The following is a 9,182-nucleotide window of genomic DNA, read 5'->3' on the forward strand; positions in this document are numbered from 1 at the left end:
ATAAATCAATAAATAAATTAAAGTTTGAAAAAAGTTTCCTTTTGACACATTGTGCTCATTCTGAAAAAGCTGCTTTGTCAGACTTTAATGTGCACACACACACACACACACACACACACACACACACACACACCACAGGTGGGTTACGAGGGGTTCCTTGATGGCAGCCAGCGGAGGAAAATTCTTCTGAATTTTAAATCTACCTGAGGATGCATTTTCCCTTCTGCACGCATCACAGAAGGGACTCCTGATAAGCCAGGAGCCCGAGGGTGATGCACCTCTCAGACCAGTCGAAGCCCCCACCCACCTTTTCCCTTACGCTGACAAAGAGAACAGACGAGAGGGGTTTTCTCTCTCAGTCTCACTCTCACTTCCTCCCCTCGGGTGAAAACAGATCTAAAGATTGTGTGTGGAGAGAACGTGTGAACTAAGACTGACGAGGCAGACTGACTGAACAGTGTGTGAGGTAATTGTGCACATGGACGTGCTGACTAACATATGATTCCTCCTGAATTTCCCAAATGTGTAATACCAATGGAGTCAATGACCATACCTAAAGAAATATTCAGGGATATTTTCATCAAAATTTCCATTTAGGTAATTTATGTAACTGGAGGAAACAGCTTGTCCTATTTTCAGGGGTGAATGTAACTAACTACAGCTACTCAAATTACTTTTATTAAGTCACTTTTTTTACTTTTTTGTAGTTGATTAATCAAGAAAATAATCAATTAGGTTGTTTGTAAAATGATTTTAAAAATAAGTCTATCAGTGTTTCGCATGTTTTTTGCTCACAACCTAAAAATATTCAGTTTACTGTCATGAAAGAGTAAAGAAACCAGAACTATTCACATTTTAAAAGCTGAAATCAGATCATTTTTTACCTATTTTTCTTTTAAAAAAAATGCTCAAACTGATTACTTGATTCTCAAAATAGTTGGCGCTAAATTTAATAATCAACTAATTGTTGCTGCTCTATAATTGATGACCGATTTTCAGCACTGTCCACCACTACACCATCTTCTTCTTGAGGCATATGTAGGAATATGTGTGTGTGTGTGTGTGTGTGTGTGTGTGTGTGCATGAAACTGAGATTTTGTAAACTTAAACAGATGTTGATTTTATTTTTTTTTAATTCATTCATTTTCATTCATTCATTTTTAATTCATTTTTATGTTTGTCCCAGTTTGGAGCAGCCATTCACACAGCAGAACTATTAGACTATTGAACTAATTGACAACTATTAAGATAATTGATTAACATTCTGAGTCATTCTTTAAGAAAAAAAATATCCAGATTCTCTGATTTCAGCTTCTTCAATATGAATATTTTCTGAATTATTCACTCCTCTCTGACAGTCAACTAAATATCTTTGGGTTGTGGACAAAACAAGACATTTGAGGACATCATTTTAGGCTTTGAAAATATTTTTGACGTTGACAGGGACAGTCTGCAACCAAACACTGAAATAACAAATCAGAGAGGATTTGATTTGCCAGCTGCAAGAAGCAATGCACTGACCTTCAGAGGCAAAGCTGTGCACTAAGCATGTATTTATTAAAAACATCTAAATGGTTGACACTTTGTAGTCTACAATGTAAAAATGTGCAACACATGCCAGTCAGACAGTATCATTATACAAAATGAACTCACAACCATCGCACACAAAAGTGTGCTGTGTCCAGACCATGCAAAGAGAAAGACATGTATCAACAACATCCAGAAACACTGCAGACTTCTCTGGACCCGAGCTCATCTGAGACGGACTGACACAAAGTGGAAACGTGTGCTGTGGTCTGACGAGTCCACATGTCAGATTGTTTTCAGAAATCATGGATGTCGTGTCGTCCTCAGGAAAGAGGAAAAGGACCATCCAGATTGTTACCAGTGCTAATCTAAGAAGCCAGCATTTGTCAACATCTGTTAAGGCCCCATTAATACTGGAAGGTACATACAGGTTTTGAAGCGACATATGCTGCTAGCCAGATCATGTCTTTTTCAGAGACGTCCCTGCTTATTTCAGCGAGACAATGCCGAGACACATTCTGCAGACTGATCTGCCTGCAGTCCAGACCTGCCTCCCATTGAAAATGTGCTTCAACCATTAGCATCCTCAGTTCTCAAACCCTTATAGAGTGCCGTTAAAAGAAAAAGTGGTGCATCAGAGTGGTAAATAAGGCATCAGTTACAGAATGAATGCACAATTACCAAAAACAATAACGTTTTATCAGTTTGAACTTTAAATATCTTGTCTTTGCACTGTATTCAGTTGAATGTAGGAGCATCCTGACAGTTTGAAACATGTTTTTTGGAGAAGTTTAATCTGTAAGTATGCAACAGTATGTGAGTGGTGTGCGTATCCAGCAGAGCAGCTCATGCACGCCCACTATTAATGATAAACTAACTGGATCAGCTGTCAGTTTGTTTCTTTGTATTGTTGAGTGATCTGTCTTTATTTTCCTGCCGCTTGTTAAAGATGTTCTTCCAATAATTCTGATATTTCTTAACATGTTTGAAGACGGCTTGCCTCATTTAAAAACAAGAGCAGGAAGGTGCAGTATGTATCTTCACTCTCCACTTTGACCTCATTTTTAGGTCAACTTCAACTTTAGGCCAATCAGAGTTTTAGATTGTAGTCGTCTTAGAGCTTTGCTCGGATTTGACTGATCAATGTGCAATGGGCAGTTAAGTTTTAAAAACATGTTCAACACATAAAATTGCCACCATTGGAGTGTACCCTGCTGCTGGAGAACGTTGAGTCTGTTATCGTCTTTACGACAGTGCGGAGTGTGGGCTTACAGGAAAACAGTGGGTCTTGGGTGTGTTCTCAGCTTCATACATCCTCAGTGTTTCGCAATAACGTAACTCAGCTGCTGATGTTCACAGGTGCAGCAATGAAAGCAGTAAAACCGGAGGTGATAGTTATTTCGCTGATCATTTCGACACCAAAAACACGTCTTGCTCTGACTGTTATCTAAGAGTTTGTGTAACCAGTTTTAAAGGTAGTGCGTGTTGGTTTGCCTGCATGCGTAATATAAAAGTAAAGCTCTATTACTGGCCTGATTTTGGCCTATCAATGTTCTCAATATTGGCATATACATTTCCCAATATGCACCAATATGAAAGCTTTTTTTTTTTTTTTTTTTTTTTTTACAGAACATATTCTTTTCTTTTCGTTTTAGTTTTTAGTTTTACAGGCAGCATTTTTATGTATCCTTGATCCTATTTCTTAAAGGGACATTTCACTACAAAATCAAAAGTAGATATCATACCTCTTAACTGTAGTGCTGTTTATCTGTCTAGAATGTTTTAGTGTGAGTTGCAGAGTTTTGGAGATATCAGCTGCAGAAATGTCTGCATTTTCTCCAATATACTGGGACTAAATGGCACTCAGTTTGTGGCGCTCGAAGCGCAAAAACTAAAGATAAATTTGAAAAATCCAACAGCAATGTCTCTTTCCAGGAATCATGACCTGGATACTCAACACTCTTTTTTGTGAGCAGTTTCATGCAGGAACTACTTTTTTTCTGCACTAGAATCTGCCAGAATTACCGTCCTTCTACTAGAAAGAAGGTAGTTCCTACTTGAAACTGCTCAGAACAAGGTCTGTGGATTATCTTGAGTAACTGGGTCATGATTTCTGGAAAAAGACACTGCTGTTGAGTTTTTCCAAATGTATTTTTTTGGTTCTTTGAGCACCACAAGCCGACTGGCATTTAGTCCCATCATACTGAAGAGAAGGTAGACATCTTTATGGCTGATATCTCCAAAACTCTGCAACTCACACAAAAACAAAAAAAATTTATTTTTGATTTTGGGGTGAACTTTCCCTTTAATTCAAGTGTTTAATACACACACACACACACTTGTGTGTATATCTAAATATATATACATACATAAATATATGTATGTATGTATATATATATGCTTCTATTGTTCTTTCTATTGTTCCTGTCCTGAATGACTCTCATGTGACCACTGTTTCAGGGGGTCTCCCACACAGGCTAGCATGAGGCATGACACACACTTTTGCTTGTGTTAAATGGACAGACACAGATGAGTAACACTGAGATTAAATGAGTATCAGCCTTAAAAAAAAAGATTTTAGCTAATATTCCTAAATATAGCCAGAATCTCTCTTCTGTTATGGAGACTTCCTCCTTCACAGAGAAAACACTGCATCGTCTTCCTTGTCCTTTTGGTTCAGCATTAATACTTTAAAAGGGTTTCCTGTTGTTGCAGCAGGGTCTGTAAGATTGCGTAGGTGGCCATTGTGCAGTTAATGCATTCAGGTTGTCAATACCACACCTACGAACACTACCTATGACACGGTGTAACTGCGGCTCCACTGATTCAAAATGAAAATGGGAAGTGCCGTCTTCCTGTAGTTTCCTGTCGGGTGCACTCAAACAAGTTTACGTTCACACACTCGCATCTATAGGCCCCACGCACGCGCGGCTTGACGCCACTCTCGGATCACGTAGTGGTGACTGCCAGTGGAAAAGAAAATTTCATTACTCACACACACCAGTTTCTACAGCTTTCCAACTCTACAAGTGGTTTTCCTATGTCCTCCAGGATAAGTATAAAAAGGTAAGCAACACAACTGTCTGCATTTCCAGTAAATCTTTCGAAAAGAGCCTTTTGGTGACCTGGTGCCTGACACTGAGAATATGAAGCTGGTTGTGTTTTGCCTTTTTGCAGTCTGGTGCAGTTCTTTGGCCAGCTTGACAACAAACGGACCTGGGATGCAGAGCAAAAAATTACAAGAAGTCCTCAGACAGCTGAATACTGTGAGACAGAGCCTGTTGGTATGTTCCTCCACATTTACTTTTTCACGACTTTGCCCGTGTACGCTCACGGTTACCTTTACTAAAGACAACATTGTTGGTTTGTGTCTTGCAGCACACAAAGCAGATGCTGCACACTCCACCACAGGACATTGAGGTAAGAGAAAACTAACTTGTATATTCAAAGGTGATAGTTGACAGTATGGTCACTGCCATATTTTATATTTGTGGTTGCTTACTCATTGTTGTTATTCTCCCACTTACTGGTGTTACTAACTGTCATGTGCCGGCTACTGTAGGAGTACATCAAATGATGTGAGAAATCACCAAGTGTGTTGGGTAGAGCCTATACCAGTTAAGGCTTAGATTACAGGCTTACAAATCCACATTTTTAAAAATATATTTAGACTTTTTTTCTCATTTTGCATCATCTGCTAGTTTATCTGAGAAAAAAAGATTTGTTTAAATGAGATGAATTCAAGACTGCTCTAACAATTTAACCAAATAAAATGGCATTAATCTATAACAAAACTTAAACTTAAAAAGACAACAAAGTCTGTCATAGTTTACAAAGTAAACTGAAACGTGAGCATACATTTTTAAATTAAATAATTGTTTTTCATACTGCAAACATGGAATCTACAAAAATAATTAGGCTTTTAAATTACTAATAACGATACAAATTTCATGGTAAGAATATTTTAATTAAACACAACAAACAACCACCAGACATTTAGTTTTTTGTAAAATAAAAATCTTGGTACCAGTCCTGTTGGATCTGATTAAATCTTCATCTAAGTAATACTAAAATATTATAATCAGTGAAACCATTACCTTATTATAACAATAACACATAGACATGCACAATGCAAAAACAACCCCGCATAACAATCTAATTATGTGCACTTGACTTCAAATGAACTTCTATCATCTGCATTACTTGTAAATTGAGGTCAGCCCTCTTTCTTGTCAGGCTGTTCAGTGAGTCAAGTCAAGAGCTTGCTCAGTGTATTTTCTCACAGCTTCCGTTGCACTCTCAAGCGAAATGTGATGAGTAATCAAGCGAGAGAGCAGACAAAACCAATGACACTTCCTCACACCACCTCACAAACTCAAAATGCTCCCTGGCGTGCTAGAAAACATTTGAGTCAATCTCCTGTTTAAAAAAACTGCTGAATTACAGCTTATCTTGAACCACAAATGATAAGGTTTCCTGAGCGTGAAGCCACTGAGTGTTCACAGCAGGCCTGCAGCTGACAATTATTTTCAATCGCTGATTAATCTGAATAGTTATTTTCTCAATTAACTGATTAGTTGTTTGGCTTAAACTGTCTCATTTTGAATCATCTACTTGTTAACATAAAAAAAACAACAACTTGTTAAAATAATTTGAATTCCAGACTGCTCTACATTTGCATGTATACTGTACAACAGAGGTAACAGTCAGATCTACATAAGCAGTGCAAAGTAAGGGATATTAATAATTTAACAAATTCAAAATCTACTGATCAATAATTAATCAACTGTCTAGATATGGCAGCACTTGCACCTTATTTGACATTGTTTTGTCTGGCAGAGACATTTGTTGAATTAGGAAACTTGAACTTTAAACATTTAATCAGTGATTCATTATTTAAGGGAAGTGAAGTATATTTTTAAACCTAACACAAAGCTAACAAAGCTCAACCTGAAAAAGCTGTCACAGTTTGCAAAGTAAACTGAAATATTGTATGAAATGTCAGAAAATGGTGAAAAATGTTGATGAGTGTTTCCTAAAACCATAGTGGACTTCCTCAAATGTCTTGCTTTGTCCACAAACCAAATATATTTAGTTTGTTGTCATAGAGAAACTAAAACTAGAAAATATTCATATTTGGGAAGCTGAAATCAGAGAATTTTGACTTTTCAATCAAAAAATGACTAAGTGATTTTGGATTCATTTAACAGTTGATTAATAATCGATTAATCAGTGCAGCTCTAATTCAGAATAAAAATCACAACACTACAAAGCAAAAATGGCAACAGAATTTGTAACTGCCACAAAGAAAAACAGCTTGAATGAGAATTTAAAATGTAGTGGCAGTAATAAAGTATTAAGTCAGCTGTCTGTAGTGTTTCTCTTTCTCATCCTGAAGACATATTCTAACCTGCTAATTTTCCATCTACTGTAATCTAAAACTGTGATTTGACTCGAGCTGGTTGGCTTCATGAGCGTTACACACTGCAGTGAGCACATGTATCTAAACAGAGGAAAACAAAAACTGTTTCACTTGGAAAAGACGTGTCAACGCTTTCATTAAGAGAGAGAGAGGGGAAAGAATAAACTTTAAAATAGTGGAAACTTTATTTGGTTAAGTTTCAGTTTAAGTAAAAGTTTTGTGCATGCATCTGATTGGAAAGTCAACAGCAACGATGAAGTCATGAAACAAAAGCTTTCTTGGAAATGATTTGCAGGCAGTGACGGGAGGATTTTTTTTTTTTTTCCCTAAAATTGATTCATGTGGAATCATTTCATATAAAATCTAATCTAACAACCAAAAATGTATGTAATAGATTGTTGAAGAACTAGATCTATTCAACTTTTAAAGCCTTTCCCTCTTGTTTTATGATTAATCTGTTAAATATGCCTGTTTTAGTAAAAGTAACACTGACATGAATTCAAAATATTCTGGTTAATATTTTAGTGAATTAACTATTTTCATGTTACTAGTGTTTAAAATAAAAAAAGCACCAAATGACTTTTTCAAGAGGGCAAACTGGACACAGAACACTGATATATGCTGGTGTGGTGTTGACGTTTTATTCACAAGCATTGTTTTCTTTTTTTTTTTTTTCATGACTGTAACAGGACTGCTGCTGTCTGTCAGCGCTGGAATGCTTCCGGGCTAACATGAGGATGCAGTTCAACGTTACAGAAAAAAACCAAAAAATACTTTATAAGAGCCTTACACATAACCTCACTGTAAGTACATGGGTGGGGGTGGGAATGATTTGTTTAACAATATATCTAAAGTATACTATATCTACATATTTATATACACAATGTCAAGTTTGCAGCACTGTACATTTCTGAAACTGACAAGTTTTTTTTGTTTATTATTTATTTCAGTTAAGAGGTCTGGACTTTTGCAATTCAGGAAATGAGACGGTAAGAGAGCATTTAACATCTTCTGTTATTTCCTTATTTACTGACTATTTGAATCATCAGTTTGTGGCATGCATTGCATTTACGGTAGACGGTCATTAGTAACTTAATCTGTCTTGTGTCTTCCTTCAGCCCACTTGCCAATCCTGTGACTCACACCCGAAGGAAAACGCTTCCGAGTTTTTCAACAGACTGGAGTCTCTGATTCAAAGGGTAAGGGTTTTTGTTTGTTTTACTGCAGCGTAAATAAAAAAATCTGTTGCAATACATGATAAATGATAAATATATGAAACAATGACCGATGTCTATTTGTTTCTCTTTAGGCCATAGCCAGACTGAGCAACTGAGAAGAGGCAAAGATCTACTGTGACCAAGGATTGAATGTAGAGAAGACACTACGCTGAAAAGATGCTGAACTTGTTACAGCCTTCTGAATATTTAACTATACTTATTTAATATTTATTTAGATTGTGGTGGTGAACTTACTCAAGCTATGGAGAAGTTATTCTTCAGAAAGCTGCTTTGCTGCCACCCAGTGGACTTGGCAACTTTGGTTTCATTCTTTTTTCACAGAAAGTGAAAGTTAATTTATTTGTTGTAGTTCTCAAAGAATATAAAGTATATAATAACATTTATACTGTGTATGATGTGCCTTAGTACAGGCTTTTATTTAGATAAATGTACCATTTGAAAATATTAAATTGACTGAACACAGCGGTTTTGGTTTGCTTGGTTTATTTGTAGGACAACATGTGATATCTGAAAGCTTCCAGCAGAGGTAGATACACCATCACTGAAAGTTCTTATCAACTGCATGAGTTTGTTAAACTCATGAAAGGCAATGGTCCATCATAATGATCATAATGTTCAAAATCACTATTTAGAATGCGCAGTAAATACCCATCCTAAATTCCAAAAAAAGTGGGGACACCGTTTAAAACACAATTAAAAGAGAATGTGACAATCTGATTTCCCTTTTTGACATACATTCTTAATTGAAAACAGTACAAAGGCAATATAATGAATTTTTCACCTCAGCAGCCTCATTGATTTTTGGAAACATACACTCATTCTGGCTATGATGCCAACAACACATTTCCAGCTAGTTGGGATGGGACAACAAAGAACTGTGAAAGGTGTGGAACGCTCAAAGGACACCTGTTTGGAACATTCCACAGGTAAACTGGTGAACTGGTGACAGGTGATCGTATCAGGATTGGGTGTGAAAGGAGCATCCTCAAAAAGCT

General features: G+C 36.7%; 1 protein-coding gene across 1 annotated transcript; it reads left to right on the forward strand.

Moving 5' to 3' along the window:
• The first annotated feature begins 4,198 nt into the window (after nucleotides 1-4,198).
• Nucleotides 4,199-8,638, forward strand: il21 (interleukin 21). The gene is given in 6 exon segments (XM_084718476.1): nucleotides 4,199-4,886; nucleotides 4,888-4,947; nucleotides 7,639-7,752; nucleotides 7,900-7,938; nucleotides 8,068-8,148; nucleotides 8,259-8,638. Coding segments are annotated over 6 exon segments (531 nt in total). The 5' UTR covers nucleotides 4,199-4,673; the 3' UTR covers nucleotides 8,283-8,638.
• The last annotated feature ends 544 nt before the right edge of the window (nucleotides 8,639-9,182 follow it).

Source organism: Lutjanus erythropterus, chromosome 5, assembly GCF_056507025.1.
Source record: "Lutjanus erythropterus isolate fLutEry1 chromosome 5, fLutEry1.hap2, whole genome shotgun sequence".
Classification (NCBI taxonomy): domain Eukaryota; kingdom Metazoa; phylum Chordata; class Actinopteri; order Lutjaniformes; family Lutjanidae; genus Lutjanus; species Lutjanus erythropterus.